A 27,587-nucleotide genomic window follows, 5' to 3' on the forward strand; every position below is an offset into this window, starting at 1 on the left:
AACCAATGCACTTTTCTGTAAGCTTATCATTTTAGTTTTTTAACTTCCTAATGAAAACCCCTGATAACAGAATTAAACACATAGAACAGAGAGAGGGTTTTACTTTAGAGATATTGTTCTGCCATTAAATACTAAAAAGACAGATTGAGATGGATTTATAAATAAAAGGTCCAATCAATTTTAGTATAGACATTTTTTACTAATATTTTCTTTCGTCTTTTCAATAAACACATTTTAATGAGTGTTTTTTTTGCTTTTTTGTATTCTATTTTTTAACTGCAATATAAAAGTCCTCCACCTCTATGGAAACAGAACAAACATGGCTAGAAGAAAAGAGAACTCCAAAATGTATTTTGTGCAGTATAACACAGATACAATGCCATGAATCATAAAACAAATAATAATATGATAATTTATTTTACAAAGATTGGAAAACAAAATCTCTACAGCCAACATTTTTCCAAGTGTTACCATTGTTGGAAAAACAAATTAAGGTTCCATATATATTGAACTATTTACATTTTTACAGCCTCCACTGTTGGTCTCAGGAGAATCAATCATGGCTTCCTATTTGCGCTTAAAAGCTCAGAATTTAATGTTTTTTACAGAACTTGGTTAAAGCAAACGGTTTATTTGGGGTCAACATTTTAATGAGACGTGTCGAATAAAATGTTTTGATGAAAAATTACAATTTTTGAGGTTAGTTTTGGCATTTTTTTCCCTGATTGAAGCGTTGGTCACACTTGATATGTTCAAAGACCGTCAGAAAGATGGAAATCTGATGGTAATGATGTTTTTTACATCTTCTGGCTGTGATTAACATTGTAGTTTACACGCAAGTAAACATGCTTTTAATTCTGCTGGTGGGATTTTAGGTTTCAGAGCGTTAAATAGCAAAGAACATATAGCTGAAACAAAACATATTAATACACATTTAGTGACATAGTATACAGATCACCTTTGTTGATCAATGTATGACACAATTTACCTCCGTTTTTCTTTTTTTATGTAATAAGAAAATGTCCATTCTTGTTCCACTTAGTGATATTTCATTGAGGGATTATGTTCTCTGATATATATATTTAAAAACAGACTTCTTTTAGTTGTAATGGTCGGTGCTCGTAACACACGTCTCTTTCAGTCTGAATATAGATCACTTCTCGTGCTGTGTTTTGCTCACTCTGTTAGAACGGTGCCAGTTGCTGCTGGTGTCCTGCTGGTTTGGCTCTGGTGGAATAAAGAACCAGGGGAACCCCAGCGGACTGGGTTCTAACTGTCACGCTGAGCTCTGCTGGAGAATTATTCAGCAGCCATGTCAAGCAGGCTTCACACAAAGCTGATTATTGGCTATTTTCAGCCCGCTTTGAAGTCAGATCACCACTCCCGACTTTGATAGAATGAATAGGGGGATTTTCACTGGAGTGAAATTAGATTTTATAAAAATAATTCATAGGTTTCTGAGTGCGTACTTGAAGGATGTAGCCATTCAGTGGACCCTGAGGTCGGACAGAGCGCGCTCAGAATGAGATAAGAGGTATTAAAACACATCTGACAGGAGATAAGAAGTAATCTTAATATACTACGTCTACCTTCCCCTGTCAATCATTCTCTCTGTTTCCATATATTATATCTCTGCCTGCAGCTCTCTGTGCTCCGGAGCAGAAATCAGCCAAAGTGAGAGTTCAAGTTGGGAATTGATTGTGTGTGTGTGTGTGTGTGTGTGTGTGTGGTGTGTGTGTGTTTTCTGATCGTGTGTGTGTTGTTTTCCTGCTGGCAGCTGCACTGACGTCATGTCCAATGGAAACTTCCTGTTCAATGGTCCGAGTGGCCAGTGCTCCCAGCAGCCCGATGGGACTGGTGTTGACTGGTCTGTGGCCTCCTGGTGTGACTGTCTGTCTGGGAAGAAAAAAATCTTGCGTAATTCACAAATATGTGGTTTAAATGTTGCACAGGAAATAAGCTTGCTTGCAAAATTGTCGGATTTATGACACACATACAGCAACCAGTTGTCACATAGCCACGCCCCCATTTCTCCATGTAAGGAAATATCACCTGTCATGTGTTTTTCCTGAAAGAATTCATAATAAAAAAAGGAAAAAAATTGGTTGCTGCTTTCGAATATCTTAAAGCTGCATTCTATCTCCTGACCACCAGGGGGCGACTCCTCTGGTTGTATAGAAGTCTATGAGAAAATGACTCTACTTCTCTCTTGATTTATTCCCTCAGTAAACATTGTAAACATGAGTTTATGGTCTCAATCTCTAGTTTCAAGTCTTCTTCAATACAGCATGATGTTCATTTAGTAAATGATGCTCCATTTAGAGTCAAACAGACCATAAAGCAGGGGATGCTTTAGGGCGGGGCTACACACTGAGAATGAACAAATACTTCCTTATACAACTGCTCGTAAGGTGTCTTACAAGAAGTTACTCCTCATTTTTCGTTTGTTTTCCTACCAAAGACGGAAACCTGTCAATTTTTCTGCTCGTTACATGTTTACAGTCTTAAATGCATTAAAGTAAAAAACTCAAAGTCAAAAGCTTTTATTGTGAGCAGTTAAAAACAATGAAATTCTTCCTTTGTGTTTCATTTCTCCGCCAAACCAGGAGGTCACTGAACACAACATTTTAAAGATTAACCTCAGAGTCACAGGTGAATCTCCTTCAGCCCCAGCAGGTGTTTTCTACACTGCTGATTAACTGTGACCTTTGACCCTTGTTTCTAACAGCAGTGATGCAGTAAGTGAAGCTGAGTCACACCTGTAGCCACGTTTCCTCACAGCTATCTATGAGTCACCGGCTGATTCTCGTGTGTGTGTGTGTGTGTGTGTGTGTGTGTGTGTGTGTGTGTGTGTGTGTGTGTGTGTGTGTGTGTGTGTGTGTGTGTGTGTGTGTGTGTGTGTGTGTGTGTGTGTGTGTGTGTGTGTGTGTGTGTGTGTGTGTGTGTGTGTGTGTGTGTGTGTGTGATCGGATGTATTTGTGGTGTGTGTGTGAGATCGGATGTGTGTGTGTGTGTGATCGGATGTATTTGTGGTGTGTGTGTGAGATCGGGTGTGTGTGTGTGATCGGATGTATTTGTGGTGTGTGTGTGTGTGATCGGATGTATTTGTGGTGTGTGGTGTGGGTGTGTGTGTGATCGGATGTATTTGTGGTGTGTGTGTGTGTGATCGGATGTATTTGTGGTGTGTGTGTGATCGGATGTATTTGTGGTGTGTGTGTGTGATCGGATGTATTTGTGGTGTGTGTGTGTGTGATCGGATGTATTTGTGGTGTGTGTGTGTGATCGGATGTATTTGTGGTGTGTGTGTGTGATCGGATGTATTTGTGGTGTGTGTGTGATCGGATGTATATGTGGTGTGTGTGTGTCGTGTGTATTTGTGGTACGTGTGGTCTCAAGGAGGTGAGGCTGCCTCTGGTTTGTTGCTAGCGGTTACAGAGGATGTCAGGGCTTTGACACATAACTGTGTGTGTGTGTGTGTGTGTGTGTGTAACTGTATTCTTGTGTGTCTCTACTTGATTATGTTTTTCCTTCAAAATTGAAGCACACTCATAGTTTTTAATCCACATTTCTTTTCATTTTGCTCTACTTGATTATGCATTCACAATTGAAGCACACTCATAGTTTTTACACACACACACACACACACACACACACACACACATCACACACACATTACACACACATTACTCACACATTTTCTGCATTACATCCTGATCCCCAGCCTAGTCTTTAATCTCTTCCTTTTGAATTTCCTGGTCACCGACTCCGACACCAAGAGTGTGTGTGTGTGTGTGTGTGTGTGTGTGTGTGTGTGTGTGTGTGTGTGTGTGTGTGTGTGTGTGTGTGTGTGTGTGTGTGTGTGTGTGTGTGTGTGTGTGTGTGTGTGTGTGTGTGTGCTCTGTCTTTTCTTTTGGTGTGTTTGTTTTGATCACCTCCAGAGAGTCCAACCTAAACCGCGATGCTTCCTTTGTACTTCAGTTAATCAAGTGTTTTTCCAGCAGTATCATAACCATGACCTTCTCTTTGTGACTGCGTCCACGATAAGTCGGCTCTATGTCTCTTTGTTTTGACTTTCTGTTCACACTGAGCTGCTGTTTTATCTCAACCGAATATGAGCTATTTTATAGTGTTCTGGATGAATGAGCTTTCTGAGAAACCGTGAGGAGCTTATGATCATAAAAGATCCACTTCGATATCTCGGTGTAGCAGCGATAGTTTCCATCACCTCTTTGTTTTAAACGCGTTCAGTTGTGTGACAACAGAAACAAAAAAGATATGCAGCTAAATCATAGAGGTCATTTAGAGATGAAGCATTTATTCAAATCATCAAGAAGTCAATCCACGGATAATTGATCTGCATTTGCTTTCCAAAATGTTATTGTTTTTAAAGATAATTACAACAAAAATTGCCAAAAATTTGCTTGTTCCAGCTTCTCAGTGAAGAATCGCTGTCGTTCTATTATTTTTTGGAAACTAAATTTAGTTTTTTGGGAGTTTTGTACTCATTGTGATAGTTGTCCATTGGAGCTGTGTTTACTATGAATCTGCTATGACATCATGTGTTTCATTAACTATCTTTACACATGCACATATTCTCAAACTTTATACTTTATACTACGCACTACTGCACATCCATCTTTAAAATAGATTAGCACAATCTTGTACAAACTGTGCAGCTCTTCCACCTTAAAACGTGACACTTTTCATGTATTTTTTTACATTTTCTTTTGTAAATGTTACCATTCTATAGAATGCATTTTGACTTTTGCACCGTATTTAATGCTATGTGCTCCTCAACACACGTCAGCTGCGATGAACATTTTCTTACGTAAACTTATCTATTTTCTAGTATGCATTTTGACTTTTGCACCACGCGTCGCTGTGATGAACATTTTCTTTGTTTTGATGAATGAAGAGAGTTTTCCTTTACTTCAGTGTGGACAGATCCTTCTGAAAAACAACTCTAGCTGGTGTGCTGTGGATAAAGTCTCTCTCTCTCTCTCTCTCTCTCTCTCTCTCTCTCTCTCTCTCTCTCTCTCTCTCTCTCTCTCTCTCTCTCTCTCTCTCTGATTCTTAAAGCGAGGGGGCCAGTGTGAGGATTAGATTAGGGCGATCGGTTATGGCCTCCAGCGGGCGTTTGTGCAGCAGAGTATTATGGAGGACAGACGAGGCCAGTTTGAGCCGGGCCGGCGGCGACATCAGGGATGCAGCGTGTGTGTGGTGTTAAGATGAACGTGTGTGTGTGTGTGTGTGTGTGTGTGTGTGTGTGTGTGTCCTAGAGGCAGATTGTGTGCAGAGAAAGAGGGCGAGATAGAGGCTAGTGCGATGCCACCTGGCTCCGAGGCAGTCATCTGGTCTAATGGGGCTTGTGTGTAAATGTGTGTGTGTGTGTGTGTGTGTGTGTGTGTGTGTGTGGGCAGAGTGTGTCCCGTGGCTGTGTTTGAGCAGTCCAGTCGTCCATTAGTTTGCCTTGAAAAGCCCTTATGTTGCCCTTCTCTCTCTTTATATATATCTCCTGCATGTTTTCTGCCTCGCCGCCAGCGAACATGTGAGTGAAAATCAAGCGAGAGAGAGAGAGAGAGTGACCACGTCTGCTTGTGTGGACCTCAATGTGAGCAATAAGGAGATAATGTGTGAAGTGGAGCGTGAGATAAATCAGAGTGTCCTCCTCTCTGCCAACTCTATTTAATTGGGGCACCTTGGATTACATCACTGGCCATTTAACAGAGACAGAACTGATCATCTTGGCTCAGACAATCTTAAGAGAGTTACAGAAAACAAATGTATTTCCTCACTTTGCTCGAGTGGTTTCTTCTTATTGCAAATAGTTATTTGCGAAGTTTTCAAGATATTCATCTCTACTGTTGCAGCTTCTTGCAGATAAAGTAATAAAAACTTTATTTGAAACAGTATTTATTTTTCCTGAATTAGATCGAGTCGGTCAAAACGTTGCATCAATTAAAAATCTGCGAGGTCAACCTCTCGTTTTACGTCAGCAAAAACATGATGAACATGATGTGAAGTTAGTGTTACTTTGGTTATAATCCATTTCATGCTCATCTCTTAAACTGTAATTATCACATCTTTGACCTGGAGGTATGTTTGAGGACCCAACGGCCAATCAGAGATAAGTATTTCCTTTAGCTTTGGTATAAATTACAGCTTTTATCTAGACTCCAACATAACTGCCATGTTTCCTAAACCGAACTTTGGTGCAATATATTGACTATTAAAAGAGATGTGTTTCATTTAACTTTAATAGTGACTCCTGAGGAAGTATTTTGAATAGTTTCAATACTTGAAACAACTTGAAAACACATGAATAACTTAGTAAAATAAGTAAATTATTACTAGGATTACTGGTTTTAGGTTGCTGTAACGTTTAGGGCGTTTTTTTGTCACATAAACGCCAGTTAAATGTATTCAATAAAAGTTTATATAACTGAAGTTTTGAGAATCTTTAACATGTTCAGTCCAGTGACTTGAGTCTGTTTTTAAATAAGTAAAATAAAAGGGAAGATCCGCCCTCAAGTTGATACTTTTTTTTTGACATTCAGCTGAAATTGAGTTACAAAATAAACTCCGTTAACAAGGCAGCAGTAAGAATGTCCCGGCTCACTGGTGTTGTCATCTCCGTCTGAGCCAGTCAGGAGTGAAATGTCACCGTTTTCAGCTGCGACTGCAGTTCTTTTCGGTCAGCGTCATTTTGAATTATTTGAGTGATTGGTTCATATTTTAGGAACAGCAGCAAAGTGAGATTCTGTCCTTTTTATTTTGTTTTTCGCTTTTTGTTTCCGCTCATTTACAGATTTTCTGGTGAGTGTTTCTGGCTTTTGGGATTCATGTGCTTATTTAGTTTCACACGTTAGAGATAAACAATGTGTATGGCTTGTGGCTACAGCTGGCATCGTTTGTAATTGGGTTACATAACCGCAGAAACTCCCATAATTGGTTGAATTCAAGAAATGTGACTGTCAGCTTTTTAGGCACAGTGAAGGACGACTTCCTGGTCCACATGAGACTGAGAGCAGAGAATCCTGGTTTTAAAAAGAATGTAGAATGCACAAAAAAAGGAAAAGAAGAGGTGAATAGTCCTTTAACAGCCGGGTCGAAGCTGCAAATGGAAAAGTGTTGAGAGGATTTCTGAAGTCCTGCTGTTACAGACGTGTCAGTCTGTCGCCCTTCTCAGAACCACTGACCTCAGCCGGCACCTTGCTGCAGGCTTAGCACACACACACACACACACACACACACACACACACACACACACACACACACACACACACACACACACACACACACACACACACACACTGAGCAGCAGTAGCTGTGTGTGTTTCTGATGATGCAGAGGCTTTGATGAAGGTCTCAGGAGAGCGTTTAGTCGGCCATGTTGTACAACACGAGGTGCTGACTCCCTCTCTCTCTCCTCTCCTTTGTCTCTTTAATCCCTTTTCTTTTTCATCTTCCCTTCTTTCTTTTCATCTTCTCTCTGTGAGTTCCTCCTCTTCATCCCTCTCATCAGTCTCCCGTTAAGCTCTCTCCTCATTCCTTCTCTCCTCTTTCCTCTCCATCTCATCAGTTATCTGCTCTCTCCATCCTCTTCTCCGCTGTGTCGTCACTTGGCCTTACCAAAAATAAAATGCTTTCAGAGTGTGTTTGTGTTCAGTTTTGTGTTTATAAGAGATCTGACTTACTAATGCTGGCATTAATGCAGTCAGTTCACAGTTGTAGCAGATGTTTGTGCATTTAGTAAAACTGTTTTTTATTGATCTTCTCGTCATCACACCAAACTTTAAAGGAATATTCCGCCATGTTTCTACGCAGATAAAGTCATATTTTTATGTCTGTCTGCTAAAACATTTTAAATAGAAAAATACCATATTGTATATGTACATTTGGAGGGAAAAGAGCGTCCATAATTGGTAAATCTGAAAAGTTTTCAATACTCATTTGTCTGCTTTCTCACCTCCAATCCGCTCAGAGCGACACATCTGGACAACTACACACAAAAAGTTTGTTTTTAGTTTCTGTGTTTGTGTTGAAATATAGTTAATGAGGCCTCATTAGCATTCATCACATTCTGCTGGAGGATGAATAATCAGGAAAAAATAATTGTGAAATTAAAAAGTGTGTGTGTAAGTGTGTAAATAGAGCTGTAGTTTGACGATTCTATTTATAAAACCGGCCCATCTGTCTGTGTTACATTAGATGTGTGTGTGTGTGCGTGTGTGTGTGTGTGTGTGTGTGCGTGCGTGCAACAGTGTGGGCGTGTTGTCGGCTGCTCCTGTCGCTTCCTGAAAGCTGGACATCTGTCCTACTGTCAACACGCACACACACACACACACAGGTCAGTGTGTGTGTGTTGGAAGCTTGGTGTGTTTAATGTTGTGACTTCTTCACTGCTGTCATTGTTAAAAGTTTAGTTTGTTTTTTTTAACTTTTAGCTGTCTGATATTAATACAGATTGTCTGCAACGCACAATATTTAAATGTTATGTCATACACACACATACTCCTCATGACCAGAACACTGATGTTGATGTGGACCCTCGGGGGAGGAGTCACCCTTTCAGTTGATCTTCCAACCTCGTCTCTGAGGTCCTGAGGGGCTGCTTGATATTTCCACTGGTGGTCTTAAAGTCTTTGAAGGGTAAATGTGTGATTTCCACATGTTCCAGAGAAACGGGTCATTTCATCTTTACTGCTGGGTCCAAACCAGGCGGCAAACTCCAGTTATTTAAAGTGAAGTCACTGCTTCATGTGTTAAAGCTGCATTCTCTCTGCTGTCCACCAGGGGGCGACTCCTCTGGTTGTATAGAAGTCTATGAGAAAATGACTCTACTTCTCTCTTGATTTATTCCCTCAGTAAACATTGTAAACATGAGTTTATGGTCTCAATCTCTAGTTTCAAGTCTTCTTCAATACAGCATGATGTTCATTTAGTAAATGATGCTCCATTTAGAGTCAAACAGACCATAAAGCAGGGGATGCACTATCACCACTCCAGGTTACACGTGGTATTACAAGACAGAACAGGCCTGAGCTAGCTGGTTAGCATGCTTATTTCAGTAGATATCACTGCAACCTAACTCAACACTGTATCCTCTTCACATTCTGTTCATCATGTTAGTTCATTTGTTTAATGTTTTAAACTGACATTCTGTCATGATCTTTCACATTTTGCACCTTTTTTAAGAGTTGTAATCTGCTGAAACGTCCTCTGTAGCTCAGATTTTAGTTTCAGAGTTATGTGAAGAGTCAGACACAAAGAGAGAGTGTACGTTCGATGGAAGTGTTATTCTCCTATTGTAAAGATCTCAGACTGAAAGTAGACTGCAGCTGTGTGTGTGTGTGTGTGTGTGTGTGTGTGTGTGTGTGTGTGTGTGTGTGTGTGTGTGTGTTGTGTGTGTGTGTGTGTGTGTGTGTGTGTGTGTGTGTGTGTGTGTGTGTGTGTGTGTGTGTGTGTGGATGGATGGACACACACACACACACACACACACACACACACACACACACACTCTCTCTCCTTGCAGCCTTTGTATTGATTTATATTGACCCATGCTTGTGTGGAGGGTCGGTCATTAAATTAACACACCAACGGAGAAAATGATGACTCCACCAGACCACAACTGTGTGTGAGAAAAAACACAAAGAAAGTGCTCTCTCTCTCTCTCTCTCTCTCTCTCTCTCTCTCTCTCTCTCTCTCTCTCTCTCTCTCTCTCTCTCTCTCTCTCTCTCTCTCTCTCTCTCTCTCTCTCTCTCTAGAGGAGAGTATCGGCAGCAGAATGACTTCCAGACCAGAAAGCTCAGCTCGTTTCTCACTCCGAGGATTGTGGGAAAAGTTGTGTTTTTGGTTGCCCTCTGGGGAAAACAAAGAACAGAGCTCTCACCTACACATTCATCTTCCTTAAAGGAGTCGCTGCATGTTAGCAAGTCAGCCCACATTGTTTTAATGAGCGCTGGGATAAGACCTTAATGTCCTGGATTTGAGAAACTGGAGCATGCGGGCTGGGATCTGCTGATGTGAAGTGGAAACCAGAAGATCCTGTTTACTTTGTTTCTCTTTCGGTTGGTTTAGGCTAAACAAGCTAACACCAGTAGCAACAAAAACAGAACTGTTGCCACCTGTACAGGTAGATAACACATCTTTACCCTCAGGTTTATTTAGAACCAGAGGCGAAACATTGTGACCTCACCCATTGGTTCGTGGATTTACGCTTTGAAGCTTTGAGTTTGGCTTTTTGTCCTGACAACACTATGATAGAGACCTGTCAATCAGTGTGTAGCCCCGCCCTAAAGCATCCCCTGCTTTATGGTCTGTTTGACTCTAAATGGAGCATCATTTACTAAATGAACATCATGCTGTATTGAAGAAGACTTGAAACTAGAGATTGAGACCATAAACTCATGTTTACAATGTTTACTGAGGGAATAAATCAAGAGAGAAGTAGAGTCATTTTCTCATAGACTTCTATACAACCAGAGGAGTCGCCCCCTGGTGGACAGCAGAGAGAATGCAGCTCTAACACATGAAGCTTTAACTGGGTATTGTTTGTAAATGTTCAATATCTGTGCCTGAGTCTTGGTTTAATGCCAATAACTTTTTTTAGATCCCATAATCTAGGTAATATAAAGGTGTTTGAACCTTGTAGTAAATGGTTTCCTCTTTGTGGAGCGTTGTTAACTCTTCACAACACAAAGTCCGTGTTTACATGTTCAGCTACTTTATCTTTAATCTTTAATCTGATTATCTCGGCACCTTCGAGGCCGTCGTGTCAACACCTGAAACTCATTACCTTAGTGGGAGTCACATGTTGGAACAGTCGGACGTTTCGTCCCCAGTTCGTCTATTTATAAAGACCAGTAAACGCCTCAGTCTGATGAGTCATTATCTAACTGCTCAGGTCAAAGGTCAGCGTACACAGTAACACAGATGTTGGTTTGACATAACACAGTATGGATTTCAAGCTCCCTCTGTTTTTACAGAGTGTGTTTGGATCGTTTCCTCAGGGCGAGTTATCACAACAATCACTCTCTGTATGTGTTGAACAGTTATTTATTTTTATAGAAACCAGTCAAGACTTTACCTTTTTTTTTCAATTATTGAACAACAGCTTTTTGGAACATTTAATCTTGTTTTCGCTGCAGACAGAAAATTATTTTATTCATTTTTATCACTTAGGAAAATAAACGTAATTGTGATTAATAAACCGATCACAATGTTTGACAAAATAGTCTAAATCATTGTGATTGTGTTTGTGTTTTGTAAAGTTCATGGTGCTTTAATCTGCAGGTAGAGTTTAAAATGACTTATCAAACGGGCCTCAGAATGAAGAGTTGTGTAATCCATCAGTGTCAGTGTTGACCGAGAAAACACACACACACACACACACACACACACACACACACACACACACACACACACACACACACTGGTGAAACAAGAGTTAAAAATAGATGATGATTGACTTGCTTATTGAACCGACTTCCTGACCACGCCCACAACAGATGGTTGTCACGGCAATAAAATAACTGGCCAATGGGCAGAGAGAAAGACAGGAAAGACAGACAGACAGGTAGATGGAGAGGTAGTGAGATAAGACGTGTGTGTGTGTGTGTGTGTGTGTGTGTGTGTGTGTGTGTGTGTGTGTGTGTGTGTGTGTGTGTGTGTGTGTGTGTGTGTGTGTGTGTGTGTGTGTGTGTGTGTGTGTGTGTGTGTGTGTGTGTGTGTGTGTGTGTGTGTGTGTGTGTGTGTGTGTGTGTGGTGTGTGTACCAGGATATTGGATCATATCGCAGCAGGACGAGTCTTATCAGATCTCAACATGCAAACATGAAGTCCTCTGTGAGCTTCCTTCCCCTCAGGTCGTGTGTGTGTGTGCGCATCCTGTTGAGACTCAAATGTCCTCACAAGGACGGAGGGATGTTCAGGGTGGTGACATTTTGTCACGGGTGGGGCGTTGGTCGGGTCATTTTAAGGTCAGAATTGAAGGAGCGATGCTGCGTTCAGGGCATGTGGTAAAATATTTCTAACGAACTGCCTGTGTGTAGTAACGGTTCATGAACACCACAGGAAAGAGGATTAAGGGTTAAGAATGAAAAATAAATGTAAATACACACAAATGGTTTGTTTACTGATCGTAATCAGCTGATTCTTATAGATCATGTTTATGTTTTTACAATAAAAGGAACTTTACTTTCTTAAAGTGATGTATTTCTCAATGAAACAGGTCAATTTATAGCTTTAAAAAAGGAATGTAAATATTAAAACAGGTAGAAATATACATTTGTTATGACCTCGTCAGAGTATACACCACTGGAAACGTGATATTTTCCAAGAAGTAGGAGTTTTACTAGAAAATGGGATATATTTGCAATAGTTATCTGAGTTTAATGCATCAGAATACATCATATTAGATGCACTTTACTGTCAAGTACACAGAAGTCACCTCTGTTTCTCCTACAAACACATTCAAGTAAAACCGGACATATCGGAGGAGATCTGCAGTGGTTTTCATGTGACCTTCTGTGCCTGATACACTTCATAATTTAAAAGGCTACTACATATACCTTTCAAGGTTTCATAAAATAAACATACAGCCACAACAGAAAGGCAATCATTTATAGATAACAAACTCTTCATCCATCAGGCGGCGTAGTTCTGCTGGTTGCCTGTTTTTTTTTTTTTGTGTGTGCAAATGTGAATCGTTCAATCACGTTAGCGCTCCTCTTTGCTGGTACAGGAATGTTTGACTCTGGAGAGGTGTGTTTTAATCCTAAAACCCAGACATGAGTCAGCATTTTTACACTTAGAGACGCCGTATACGTCTCTGGTGTGGACCTGTCAATCAGTGTGTAGCCCCGCCCTAAAGCATCCCCTGCTTTATGGTCTGTTTCACTCTAAATGGAGCATCATTTACTAAATGAACATCATGCTGTATTGAAGAAGACTTGAAACTAGAGATTGAGACCATAAACTCATGTTTACAATGTTTACTGAGGGAATAAATCAAGAGAGAAGTAGAGTCATTTTCTCATAGACTTCTATACAACCAGAGGAGTCGCCCCCTGGTGGACAGGAGAGAGAATGCAGCTTTAACACAGGAAGCATCGGCTTCACTCGGCAGAACCGAGGCTGCCGTCTGGTTTGAATGCAACTCTGCGATTCAGAAACCAAAGCTATCTGCTTTTGAAAATAGTGTTGTTTAATAAAGGCATTGGCAAAAAAAACTGTCCTGCTACTATTTCACTTTGTGCCTGTTTTGATGCTTTTTGTGGTTTGTGGTCGACGTCTTGATGTTCAGTTTGCTGTGAGGAATGAATCTCTTTGTTATTGTGAGGAAACGGATCTTATGAAGTCAAGTCTTATGAATGTGAAAATAAGGCTTCACATGATTCTGACATTTGAACAAGGATTTGCTCCAATGTCATTGGGCTGAAAGTCGAAGCTTTTGGGTTGAAAGTCAGTCCTCACAAATATAGTAATCTAAACATACTGAATGTAGAGCAGCAGCACATGTTCCAGGCTTTCCTCCCACTGAGTCTCTGCAAACTGGGTCGAGTGAGTTTGCTTATTTGACCGAGCTGATTTAACAGAAACGCTGCTTTCCTAACTTAAGAGCTCAGCTGAAGGGTTCTGACACACACACACACACACACACACACACACACACACACACACACACACACACACACACACACACACACACACACACACACACAAAAAAAAGCGCACACAAAGACACAAATATGCACAGATAAACACACAGTTACCGATGAACACACACACACTCCCACACTTGACACGATTTACTTGAATCCATTAAAGCTGAATTTACATAATACTGTCTCTGCTTAACTGCCTCTGCAGACACACACACACACACACACACACACACACACACACACACACACACACACACACACACACACACACACACACACACACACACGCATGCATACTGCAGTGTGGATGACCTTGCAGCAGCGACAGAGCAGAACCACAACCTGTGTGTGTGCGTGTGCGCATCCCTGCAGCCACATATAGCTCTAATTAAGACACTCTGTCTCCGTATGTGCTGGTCTGAGATCAGCTGTCAGGTGCCAGCTGGCTGCCGTAGACACTAACAAATGCTGCTCTCAGACCAGCTGAAGGCTCAGACACAGAACATCTAAACGGTTTATTCAACGTTTATCTGCTGTAACTTCTTGTTGCTGTTGTCGTATGATTTTCTGTGAATATTAATGATCTAAACAAGATGAATCTCCGGCTGCTTCATGTCGACGTTTCTCTCTCTTGTAAATAAGTAACGGCTTGTGTTGTTTCACATCTTCTCCATGTTGAATAATGAATAAATCTGACCACACATGCTGGAGAAACTGCTATATTATGTTTGGTACCAGATTCTATGCGAGTATCTCATCTTATGGAAATAATTATAATATGGATATTTAATTCAATAATTTAAAGCTGAAACCGACACAAAATAGTGATAAATGTCAAAAATACAATGTTTATTAACAAGCTCCAGAGTCCAGACATATTGCCACAAATATAGAAATTACTATAAATACTTAGGACTGATTCATAAAAGGTTACAGACAAAATCAGTTCAGATTCCATCAAAAGGAAGACAAGCTATAAAAGAAACACAGCACAATATAAAAAAGACACCTACGTTTTTTTAAAAGAATCAATTAAAATGTATATAATTAGTCACATTGCAATAAGAGAGACAGAGATGGCCTCAAATTGAACTTGATGAAATGCAGTGGCAGATAAAGGGCTTCAAATGATCAAAAGGAGATTGGAAGAGTGTCTTTGATACTGACATCGTAAAATCATTTGAATCACAATAGCTGCTGGTTTTCCTCCTCCAGCTTTATCGACTCACTTCACTACTTTCTCTTTTTCTGCTCTATTCTTTTCCTCTCACGGATCATTACAAGCTTATTATATATTTGCTCTCTACCTTTTTTCTAATATGCAGTGAATGTTACGTTGACGTGTCGTTGCCTGGCAACCACACTGTCCTTTTTTTGAAAAGTAAAGCATTTATGTTTTCATGTTTTGATCCCTGCTGCATGTGGATCAGCTGGTGGCCTGGTCCCACACTCGTTTAATCATCACATAGTGCACATAAATGATGGAAACAAGAAATTCAGAAGATTTTAACGAGGAAAAAGCTCAAATTAGTCACGATAAACAGCGAGTACCGTTTCACAGGCTGTTAAAACATCGAAAGAGAAACTCCTGAAAAACTTGAGGAATTTATGGCGTGAATGTTTTCAGCCTGGATCCAAAACACAATCTCAGCGTGGGGTTCCAGAAAACCCCACATGAGATGAAACCTTCCAACGCTGCTCCTGTTGGTCCATCTGTTTGAATTCAGCACTTCTTGTTACAATGGTTAACAAGTGAATGAAGTCTGTCAGCGCCGTTACTGAAGCCGTGTGGTGTTTGTGTCTGCAGGTCTGACGACAGAAGGTCTGTACCGCGTCAGTGGGAACAAGACGGACCAGGACAACATCCAGAAACAGTTTGATCAAGGTAACGCCCCCAAAACACCTGCACACCCTCATAAATACATCTTCAGCTACCCAGAAACCCCCGGAGAAGGAGCCCACGTGTAACCCGAGTTTCAAAGCACAGATGGTCCTCGTTATTTTTCCACATTTCTAAATTATTTTCCCATGAACGTTCTCGGGAGTCCGTTGGGGAAAAAGCATGTTACCAATCGAGTAGCGCCTTTGAGTGATGTGTGCAATAAATTCAACCCGCAGAGAGTAAAAAAAAAAAAAACCAACTTGATTTCCAAACCTGACCACGCAGCAGAAGTGCTTAAAGAGAAACACATGGTGCCGTGGAACCAGTGGAACCAGTGGAACCTGCACACGAGGTGCTGGTGAGCCGCCAAACCCACTGTTAGAATAAATAAAGTCACGGCGGGCAGAAATCAGCAGCACGCTGTCGGTGGCGTCGAGTCTTTTCATGAGACGTGGAGCCTGAGATGAGATGGTCTGTTATTTTTAGCCTCACCTTGATTGTTGATTACATTATTTGCTAGTTTCTCTGTTGTTATAGTAGTTAGTCTAAGTGTGTTTTTACTGTGCAAATAAATAGACGAGAGCTTGTGAATAACCTGAACATAAAGATCACATACCTGTAAATAATTACGTTTTAAATTATAGCTTATAGAAATACATCTTTTAAAAATGCTTTACGCCAGCACCCAACTGAGGAATTTTGTGCAAAAGAAACCACCATTGAAACTCTTTCTTTTCAGTGTAATGAATCAGTCTGAATGCACAAGATGATAATGAATGAATCCATTAAGAAATGTATATTAAAAAGCTCTTGTCTAGTAATCACCATCTTGAGAGGTCATCTCGCCTGTCCGGGGGAAACGTATCACTATGAGCAGATGATTATGAAAACCAAAACTATTTTTAGTTTTTCTTTATATCTCATGCAGATTATCCGCTAATTGACGTTTATTACATAAATATAAAGTAATGAAACGGACAGCTTCACATTTTTAAGACTTGCTGACAGTTCTCCTCCTTTCCCCTCACTATCGGCTCACTTTGATCCATGTTAACAGTTTCCGCTGTATCAAGGTTCAAGGATTATTTATTTTCATTATGCAACACAGGGAAGTACAATATTCACTTGTAGCCCATTTGTAACACAACAAACACATGGAAAACAAAAACAGGAGTACATTCTGTAGTGAGTTTCTTTGCATTTGCATCATAAGGAATGTAAACGGAAGCAACAAAACAATTTTCTCTGGGCAGATAATATAGCCACATATTATTATTATTATTATTATTATTATTATTAATATTACTACTATTAGTAAAAGTGCTTCAGCTTGTAGCCCCGATCAGAGTCAAGAAAATAACAACCAATCAGAGCCGTTAACTGTGAGAGCTGCAGAGCTGCTTCAAGCATCTGAAATACACTCGACTTTGTCAGGATGGATTTTTCTGTTTAGACTCACGAGTCCTGCAGTCCTTCTCTCTGGATCTGATCCGTGTGTGCAAAAACACCATTACAGCCAATCAGCTCCTCCGTCAGTAGGAGACGGAGGCTACTTCCACCATAAAGGATGGAGATATCGTCGTGTTACCTCACTCCCTGTCCTCCTCCTCCTTCCTGTCGCCATGTGACCGCGTCAAAACAGGAAGTGATGTATTTTTTTTAGTTTTCATCCTGTATCTCTGGTCATTACCGTCGTGACGTCACCTTTTGGTTTTGTGGACTGCTGTTTTGAAGCTTTGAGTTCAGCGTCTTCAGAATACGGCCGCCGCCATGTTGTTATTTTCCCAACCGATAAACAGGAAGTGACCATATATGGACTGAGGAGGAGTGACATAGAGACCTGTATACGTCTCTGGTGTGGACCTGTCAGTGTGTAGCCCCGCCCTAAAGCATCCCCTGCTTTATGGTCTGTTTGACTCTAAATGGAGCATCATTTACTAAATGAACATCATGCTGTATTGAAGAAGACTTGAAACTAGAGATTGAGACCATAAACTCATGTTTACAATGTTTACTGAGGGAATAAATCAAGAGAGAAGTAGAGTCATTTTCTCATAGACTTCTATACAACCAGAGGAGTCGCCCCCTGGTGGACAGGAGAGAGAATGCAAGTTTTAAGACACTTTTGCATCAACTTCACTTTGCAGATCTGGAGTTTGTTGCCTGATCAATACACAGTATTATTTTTACTCTGGGTTAATGAGAGAGCTGTCACCAGTGTGATGTGTGTGACTCGACCTGCTGGATAGAACTTTTCCTCTCTGAACAGAAATAACCGAGCAGAAAACGGTTGTTTTGAGCTTGGCGTGTTTTCTGCTTCACCTCCTGCTGCTCCACCAGAGGCACACTCAGGCTTCTGTGCCTCCAGACAGACGGACGATAACCTCTGTTAGCTGAGATCAGAGAGCAGCTCTGTTCTGCTGCTCAGACACAAAGCTCAGCTGTGAGCTTCACATCTCCTCACAAGCTCTTTGAAATCCTCTCAAACTGAAGCTCATGATCCTAAAAGGGCTTCACTTTACAAGAGGTGAATTCTGGGTAGTCGTTTTCAATTCAATTCAGTTTATTTTGTATAGCCCAGAATTACAAATTTGCCTCAGAGGGCTTTACGATCTGTACTTCCATCTTTTATTCAATGAACACACTGTTGTTGGCGAAGGCCATTAGCGTACATTAGAGCTCCAACATAAGGCCAAAAATGTTATCACAAAATATATATTTTAATGATAATCAATGTTGATGATTATCACGCTAAATATTTAATATTGATATTTATATGAACGATCAATTTACACTTTTAAGATAATTCTACTTAGGGCAGAAACCTAAAGATATCAGAAGGTACATTTTTGGTTTATAATATACAATTATTCATACTCTTCATATGTGGAAGTGTATTTGTACACACCCATAGGTACTCATAGGTGAAGGATCATTTATTGTGCTTGGATTTTTTGTGTTTGATTTTTATATTTTTCCAACAGATATATTTAATTATGTCAAACATTTAGATTTTAAGTTTTGTTAAGTTCGTTATCTTTCTTATACGGGTGTTTTATTTATTTCGTATCTTTGATTTTCTGTTATGTAAATACTCGAAACCCGTCAGCTGATGTTATATGTTATGAATAAGGTTTTGAAAAATATCAGAACGAAAAGGTTAAAAACAATAAGCAGAACCAGCATGGCTTTACATTAAACACTGAATAAATAAAATAATAAAATAATGATAAATAAGTAAACAACTGCTGTGATTCCTATAAAATCAAACGTCTTTTTAGTACACTGAACATCGATTAAAGATTCACTACTTTTTTCTTTGCATGAAAGACAAAGAGGGTTTTCAAGGGTAAAATGATTAAACTGTCCCTCTCTCTCTCTCTCTCTCTCTCTCTCTCTCTCTCTCTCTCTCTCTCTCTCTCTGTAGATCACTGTATCGACTTCGTGGCGATGGACGTGGCGGTGAACGCCGCTGCCGGAGCGCTGAAGGCTTTCTTCGCCGACCTGCCCGACCCTCTGATCCCCTACAGTCTGCACCCGGAGCTGGTGGAGGCCGCAAGTAAGAATACACAAGCAAACAAACCAACACCTGAGACATGAATTAACAAGTAGGGAGAAGAAATAACCTGATAGAAAAGCTGTGAATTTGATGTAAATATGCATTAAAATACACTTTTGACACAGAGTTAATAACATAAACTTATATTTAACAGCACCACTTATAAGCTCTTAGACGTTCACTTTGTGACACACTTGTTAAAATACATAAATATAGATATAAACACACTCGTGTACTTTTCACCTCTTCTCTGACTTCAATGCTGCAGAAGTCTAGTAAAGTTAACGCTCACACGGCTCTCTGTCACATCACACACTCTTTAAGAGGCTTTTTATTTTCAGCTGGTGTGTGTGTGTGTGTGTGTGTGTGTGTGTGTGTGTGTGTGTGTGTGTGTGTGTGTGTGTGTGTGTGTGTGTGTGTGTGTGTGTGTGTGTGTGTGTGTGTGTGTGTGTGTGTGTGTGTGTGTGTGTGTGTTTCCTGGTTTTTTGTGAGTGATACTGAGGCTGACGACGAGCAGATTAATGAGCCAGAAATACGCACTCTGCTGGCTCTTCTTCTCTGGAACATTTCCTCTCTCTACTTCCCTTTTCTCTTTTTTTATTTTGATACCTTGCCTTCTCTTTCTTAGCGAATCTCTCTTCTGTCATCTCTCAGACGACAGTGACTGTTTCACCTTTGACCTCCTGAACCTTGGCAGGAAATTAGTTTTTTTCAGATTTAAAGATGATGAAGTAGGTTAGTGTTCACACGGAGCGGAAGTAAAGCGGCGTGAGATGTCTTAAAGTTATTTAAGGACATGAACGTCCAAATATTGTGAATAAAACTTCAACAAAGTGACTTTCCACATCTGTGATCTGTAAGTGAGTTGAATATATTAGCTAGTGTCCAGATATGAACATGTATTTGTGGAGAAAGCGACCGTGTTGCGTTCAACCACAGAGACATTACCAGCTACAAGTCACTAGATGATCAAACTCTGTTATCTATATTCTCCTATCAGTCCAAATATGGTCACTTCCTGTTCACTGGTTGAAAAAGAAATCATGGCAACGTACGTATTCCAAGATGGCGACAGTGAAATAGCTGAACTCGAGGCTTCATAACATCAGTTTTAGTGACCAATGAGTGACGTCACCATGACTACGTCCACTTCTTATATGCAGTCTGGAAACAAAGAGACATGTTGATGCTCTCAACAGTTTTCATTTAATGTGTAAAGCTTCCTTGTTTGGGGCTAAATAACACAACATGATCACTCATATTCATGGTGACGTCTTTATACGAAGATATCTTCCCTATCAGTGGACACCTCCCTGAACACTGCACTCACAGATGGCTATGATCCAGAGTGTGTTCTTGTAAAATACCTCGAGTAGATAATGTGGCCAGCATCCATAAAAGTCACATTAAGTCGTCCATTTTTGTAGTTTAAATAATGTCAATGTGTTTTTTTAAATGTGTTCATAGTTTTGTTAAATTAAAGGGAAAAACATTGAATCTTTTTAGTAAATTCTAAAGTTTGTTTTCCTATTTTACTCTTGGAACTCCTCACATCATTCATTCATTCATTCACTGACATGGACCTACTTCCTGTATGTTTCTATTCAGCATGTTTTCATTCATGTTGTCAGTTCACATTTGTTTTTATTTATATTTTATTTCTCTCTCTGCAACAAAACTCAAAAGCAGCAGCGACCTCATTTCTTTTCACATCGGGTCATTAAAGTTTCAGGAAATCGTAACTAAAACTCACCATGTATGGTTTTTATCACCTCATAGAACCCATTGCATTGTGGGTAAACAGTGTGAACATCATTTAAATGATAAAACAGGATTAAATCAGTCAGAACTGTTCCTTTCTGTTATATTTCTTGTAAATGTCTATACATGGCAGCATTGATTCATGACCTTTGACCTCTTCCAGTCACTAGAGGGTCAAAGGTTCCTCGTTAAGGCGATCGATCCAGTGCAGGATGTTTAAACCTGTTTGTCGTGTAAACTCGTGTGTTAAAGAATATTTTAACGGCTCCCCGCTGATCCTGGAACGTCTGGAATATTCAGAGTCGTGTAAAAGTGTCTCTGTTGTGACAATCCGGAAGGTAGAAGCTCTCGTTTCACATCTGCTCTTTAAATATTTAATAAGCGAACGTTTCAGCTCCAGCGAGCTTTTCCACTGGCGGGAAAGTGAGGGATTCTCTGGAGAGGGAGAGGATATGGAGGAGCCTCATAGACGGTGTTGGTCTTCAGGAATTCAACAGGACGGGTTTCCTGTCTGTTTGTTATTGTTGTTTTTTTAAAAGCTTCCCTTTTTATTAGGTCACATTATCATTTTATTTACTCATTTTCTCACACTAAATATTCTCAGCTCTCACTTTTTGACTTGTCTGACTTGTTAGCAGCTGATGAAACATGAGGATTTAATCACAAATCGTGTTTAATTTTAATAATTTGCCTTAGTTTTCTTATTTGAAGTTAGACGAGATAAAACTTTTTATTTTACAAGAGATGATACTCAAACTAAAAGCTTATTAATTCACAATGAATTAGTTCATAAAAAGCATAAAAATAGACTTATGACTCTTTAAAGAGGATCCACTATTAATAAGTCAGTTCATTTGAACATTAACAATATCAAAGAAAGATGAGCTCTGAGCCTTTTAATGTTAATTCAGTTTATCCGATAAATATTGTTAATGTTTGATCATTAAAAGAGCCCTGAAGCAAGCTGAGGATTCCTGTCTGACAGAATACGTTTAGTCTTATTGATTAAATACTCGAGTCATCATTTAGTTAAGAGAACATTAATCTGGCAGACTTATTAAACACAGACTTAACACGATCAATGGATCAAAAAGCATCAACAGATTTAAAATGACGCCAGACATTGCAGTTTCCCACCCAACTGTGAGGCACCTGAACACACCATCTAAAACACATCACTCAACCTTTCAGCTCAGTCGGAACAGGAAGGACAAAAAAAAAAGAATATTTTCACGGAAAAGGTTGTTTCATAAATTGATATCATTGAATTCCTGCTAATTCAAATAACGTGTTTAAAACCGCTCAGTAATCTTTCTTATAACAAAGATTTTTTTGTTTCTCTTGTACAAAAAGGGGAATAAATAACAACAAAACCTCAATAAACAAGAAATAAAAAGGAGCCAAATTGTTATTTTAAACATTGATATCGCCCAGAATTTCATAATCAGTGCATATCTAAAATAAATAGGCAACATTTCAATCCTAGTCACATCTTTATCACAGTGAATAACAAATCAAGTAGCACACAATGAATTGACAATTAGTTGTACATACATGTGAAAATATGTCACAAATGTCAAACTGTTGATCAGAAAAACAGGTTTCAGTTACAGGAAAAGAAACACATTAAAGTATTGATCATCAAGGCAGTAAAACAATATAAACTACATATATAAGCCCAGGTAGAAGCTCCGTAGAAGAGTTTTATGTTTCATTTCTAGTCTGAAGTTTATCAATCACAGTTGAGTCTTGAATCAGCTGTTTTTCTTTCCTACACTTCATGAAGTCAAACGTGTTTATTTTCTGACTCAGCAGAAAAAACAACTGACCTTTTTTGTTTTCTAACCTGTGTGTGTGTTGTGTGTGTGTGTGTGTGTGTGTGTGTGTGTTGTGTGTGTTGTGTGTGTGAGAAGCGTGGGAGTTGCTCTTGGCAGCGTCTCAGGCTTTTGTTTTTCCAGAGAGTATAATTTCCGTTTCCCTAGAGAGGGTGTGTGTAAAATGTTAAACACCTTCTGTCTTCTCTCTCTGTGTGTTTGTGTGTGTGTGTGTTTGTGTGTGTGTGTCTCTGTGTGTTTGTGTGTGTGTGTCTCTGTGTGTGTGTGTGTGTGTGTGTGTGTGTGTGTGTGTGTGTGTGTGTGTGTGTGTGTGTGTGTGTGTGTGTGTGTGTGTGTGTGTGTGTGTGTGTGTGTGTGTGTGTGTGTGTGTGTGTGTGTCTCTGTGTGTGTGTGTGTGTGTCTCTCTGTGTGTGTGTTAGAAATCGTGGACTACATCGAGCGTCTGCAGGTCTTGAGGGAGATCGTGAAGAAGTTTCCTCCCGTCAACTACCAGGTCTTCAAATTTATCATCACACACCTCAACAGGTAAGACACGCACAAGCACACACACACACACACACACACACACACACACACACACACGCATGCACAAACACTATAGGACACAGCACTCTCGTAAACACCTCAACACTCAAATGTACGCACGCCTGTGATGACAGTGAACACATCACAGTCGGAAGAAAAGAAGACTTTCACATGTCTTGCTGTCAGAAAGCGTGTCAGCAGTCCTATTTAAGTTCAACATTTAGGAAATATTTCTCATGCAGCCAACGACATGTCAGCAGAGCTGTAGTGTGAGAGTTTAAAAACGGCTGAATAGAGCAAAGTGATCCATGACTCACGAGAGGAGATCCAGGAGACGAGAGCTTCACTGAGACTTCAGGAGAGAGAACCTCAGTAGGTGGAGTTACTGTTGGTGCAACAGAAGAGGAAACCGGACCTGAGGCAGAGCGAGAGAACGTCACGTTTAAGTCCTGAACTTAATACGTTTCTGTGCTGAAATAAAAAGCAGCCATGAATATGAAATATTCTTTTAGTTAATAAAGTCATAAATTTGCAAGTAAAAACTCAGATATTCTCTGATATTAAAGTCACAAACTCACCTGAAACTATATTCATATTTCTGCCGATTTCTGCATTTTATGCAAATTATGCTTTGCAATCATATGAGGAAATATATTTAATTTTACCCTAGAATGAACATATTATCATAAACAATTGGAATTTGCAGACACAGGGCTGTGAATTCAGAAGATTCTTTTTTTCTTTTTATTTTTTGGGGGAATATTGGTTTGTTTGTTTTACCTCCAACGTTCTTTATGCGCCTTCATAGTTATATATAAGTTATAGTGCACAAAGAATACTTTGGTTATAGTGGAAATGAGTGTAGTTAAGAAGATGTGAAGATACTGGAACCTTGTAAAGCGTTCGTATCTATGATCGACATGATTTCATGATTTGCACCTGAAACCAACAAACCGTCGAGACACTTCTGAAGTCGTTTCTGTTTCTGATGGTTTGTGGAAGTGTTTTTGAATTCCTTGTCACCGTTCTGACTCTGCAGAGTGAGCCAGCAAAGCAAGATGACTCTGATGACGGCCGACAACCTCTCCATCTGCTTCTGGCCCACGCTGATGCGTCCCGACTTCGAGAACAAGGACACGCTGTCCACCACCAAGCTGAACCAGGCCGTCATCGAGTCCTTCATCGTGCAGAGCGACTACTTCTTCCACGGCGGCGAGGTGGCCGAGAGCTCCAGCAGCGAGGGCACGCCGCCGCCGCACTGCCACAACATGGTGGAGGCTCTGCTCCCGCTGCAGCTGCCTCCGCCGCTGCAACCGCAGCAGATCCAGCACACGCTGCACCCAGACCCGCTCATCTAACGCCCACGGTGCATGCTGGGTAATAAAGAAAAAGGCCTAAGTGGGGGATGCTTTAACCCCGGAGGAAAAAAATGAAATAACCCGGTTGGTGCAGCTGCTGTTGGAGGTGAAGGAGCTCCGGGGGTTTAGACACATCGACCGTTTGTTGGATTAAAGTAATCTGTGAGATCGGCTCATCCTGCGTGGTTTAATCCCGGATCAGAATTACAATCGGACGCCACCTTTTTCTTTATTTGGAACTAATTTTTTGGGATCCGACTGCCCCTTTTTTAATGATACGGAGACTGAAGTCGTTGATGATGGAACTGTTTGATTCGGCACATAAGACAACACTAATCGTTGAGCAGGGGCCTGACTGGGACTTGGATAAAGATCACACTCCTCCCACCTTACCCTCATGAAATAGCACACTAAGGGTCCTGAGCAAGCCCACCTTAAAACACTCTATACCACCTTAAAACCCTCGTCCCACCTTCCTGCTCCGAGACAACAGAAAAGGGAAAAACTCAACCCAACGACTGCAACTCAAATATGAAACACGTGACTCATTAGATATCCCACTGACTGGTTCCTGACTCACTGACTGACTTTGTTTTTGACATTTCAGCAAAAGGAAAACATTTCTTCTTCTTCTTCTTCTTCTTCTTCTTCTTCTTCTTCTTCTTCTTCTTCTTCTTCTTCTTCTTCTTCTTCTTCTTCTTCTTCTTCTTCTTCTTCTTCTTCTTCTTTTCTGTCGCCCTTTGACCCCAAACCCCGGTCAGTAGGAGGAGGCGACGGGAACGTGAGAAGTTTGCAGAAGTCAGATAAAACGGCGGAGGCAGAAATATAATACAATGTGGATTATTTTTTAGTCTTGGGGATGTTTGAGGAGGACACAAGGACACGATGAATAATCCTAAACCCCCACTACATGAACTTTGACCCCTCTTTAAAGGACAGCACATGCACGGTTTGTGTCAGAGCTCCCACACGACGATTTCATGTCTGTTTTGCGTCGTTTATCTTTTTTTTTTATTTCTAATATTTTTTTGTAACGTCTGATTTTTACCCTGTTTGTGTGTGTGTGTGTGTGATGACGGTGTGTGTGTGTGTGATGACGATGTGTATCTGTGTGAACTGACCTGAGGTCTGTTTTACAGCCAGTTTGTACCTTCCCTGCAGAGGGAAGGGGGGGATTAAGGAGGGAATTAAAAACGAGGACAGATGGAGTCGTAGCGCTCCGTACGAGAGAACCTGGACTGCAGATCTTCGGCCCGACGTTCTCGTCTCTTGAGAACCTCTGAACTCTCTCTAGTTCTGAAGGGAGGACTCCTCCACAACGGCACACCAGTGAGGAGGAACCAGTGAGGAGGAACCAGTGAGGAGGAACCAGTGAGGAGAAACCAGTGAGGAGGAACCAGTGAGGAGAAACCAGTGAGGAGAAACCACTTTGTCGCGATGCGTTCAGGGTCCGTTTCGGTTCGTAGGAGGCGTCGTCCTCCTCCCGCTTCTTCATTTCTGCTTTTGTTCTGTTGGTTTGTTGGAAACTAAAATTTGCATGTCTCTGTTTTTTGCCACTTAGTGAGAAAAGATAAAAAAATAAGTTTAAAGTTACAAAAAAAAAATGAAATGAAACGCTTTGAAACTCTAAAGGAGCTCTTGTTCAGATTTGCATCATTTTATCAGAATCTTTTTTTGTTTTTCGGGGTTTAAGGGGAAAAAGTTTTATTGTTTTCTGTCATGCAAGAAATCAACTCTTAATATCATATTTTTGGTTATATTTCAAATAGTTTTCCCTAAATAGAGGAAATAAATATATATATAAGTATATATATATATATAAATATATATATATAAATTTATCAGCAGCAGAGGTTGCTGATGTAGTGAATACCACGGGGTACTGGACTGTATAATCTGTCAGAAGCTATAATCATATTTCTTTGTCGTTCTGATGGTGTAACTGAAACCCATCGTTTTATTCTGACTGTGTGTGTGTGTGTGTGTGTGTGTGTGTGTGTGTGTGTGTGTGTGTGTGTGTGTGTGTGTGTGTGTGTGTGTGTGTGTGTGTGTGTGTGTGTGTGTGTGTGTGTGTGTGTGTGTGTGTGTGTGTGTGTGTGTGTGTGTGTGTGTGTGTGTGTGTGGTGTGTGGGGGTTTGATAACAGATCTGTGGGTTTTAATCCTCTTTGGCTCGTCTGAAGAGAAAATCCCTCGTCGCTTTCTTCATTGTTGACACTTTGAGGCAGAAAAACAAACTTAAATTTAGTAAAACCTTTAAATTCAGCCGAATCCTCGTTTGTGTATCTCGTGTTTTTGTGGTATTCCCACGATGTTGAACGTGTATTTTTACTAAAACTTTAAACACTCTTCTGTCCACCTGAATTAAACAAATATTCAAACCTGCTGCACAAAAACAAAGATGTTTTTTCATCACGATAGTCAGAAATTATGCATCTGAACGAGCTCTCTAATTCCACCTCTGAATATTAATTAATAATGACCTGGTGGAAGCATTTTCTCCAGGTGCAATATCGAGGTACTTCTACTTGTACTTGAGTATTTCAGTCCGAGGGTTCTTACTGTACTTCTGTTTCACCTCATTTCAGAGAGAAATAAACATTCATTTGAAGCTTAATTAGCTGCTCATACGTCTCGTAGTATTTTTCTACATCGTAGTTTTGCTACTTGTAGTAAACGATCTGAATACTTCTTCCACTTCTGGTACTTTGTGCTAATTATAGAGAACACACTTCTAATCAATTAATTTCAGTTAATTGCTGGCGTCACCCAGAGAGTCTGTTAATCAGGTCACAGCAGGTCAGCTGAACGTGTCCAAAATAAAAAGAATAAAGTTTTCACTCATAGATGAGCAATGAATGAGTATTTATTTATATTTAATTGAATTGCAAAACACTTTTTTCCTTTTTAATTAGCACCAACATGACACAGTTCTTCCCAGTTAATTATACATAGTTATTATTAAAATATATATATAAATACTTTAATTGACAGTTGTATTTAT

General features: G+C 40.2%; 1 protein-coding gene across 2 annotated transcripts in view; it reads left to right on the forward strand.

The window, feature by feature from the left end:
• Nucleotides 1–26,599, forward strand: part of arhgap5 (Rho GTPase activating protein 5) — a 46,044-nt gene extending 19,445 nt beyond the window's left edge. Inside the window, exons 4-7 of one of the 2 annotated variants that reach the window (XM_054614074.1) lie at nt 15,473–15,550; nt 18,975–19,106; nt 23,122–23,227; nt 24,267–26,599. In XM_054614074.1, coding sequence (XP_054470049.1) covers nt 15,473–15,550; nt 18,975–19,106; nt 23,122–23,227; nt 24,267–24,585 — 635 coding nt within the window. In that variant the 3' untranslated portion in view covers nt 24,586–26,599. Of the gene's footprint in view, nt 1–15,472; nt 15,551–18,974; nt 19,107–23,121; nt 23,228–24,266 lie in introns of those variants that run through there. The other variant, XR_008531745.1, reaches the window with a different exon arrangement.
• The last annotated feature ends 988 nt before the right edge of the window (nt 26,600–27,587 follow it).

Source organism: Anoplopoma fimbria, chromosome 15, assembly GCF_027596085.1.
Source record: "Anoplopoma fimbria isolate UVic2021 breed Golden Eagle Sablefish chromosome 15, Afim_UVic_2022, whole genome shotgun sequence".
NCBI lineage: Eukaryota > Metazoa > Chordata > Actinopteri > Perciformes > Anoplopomatidae > Anoplopoma > Anoplopoma fimbria.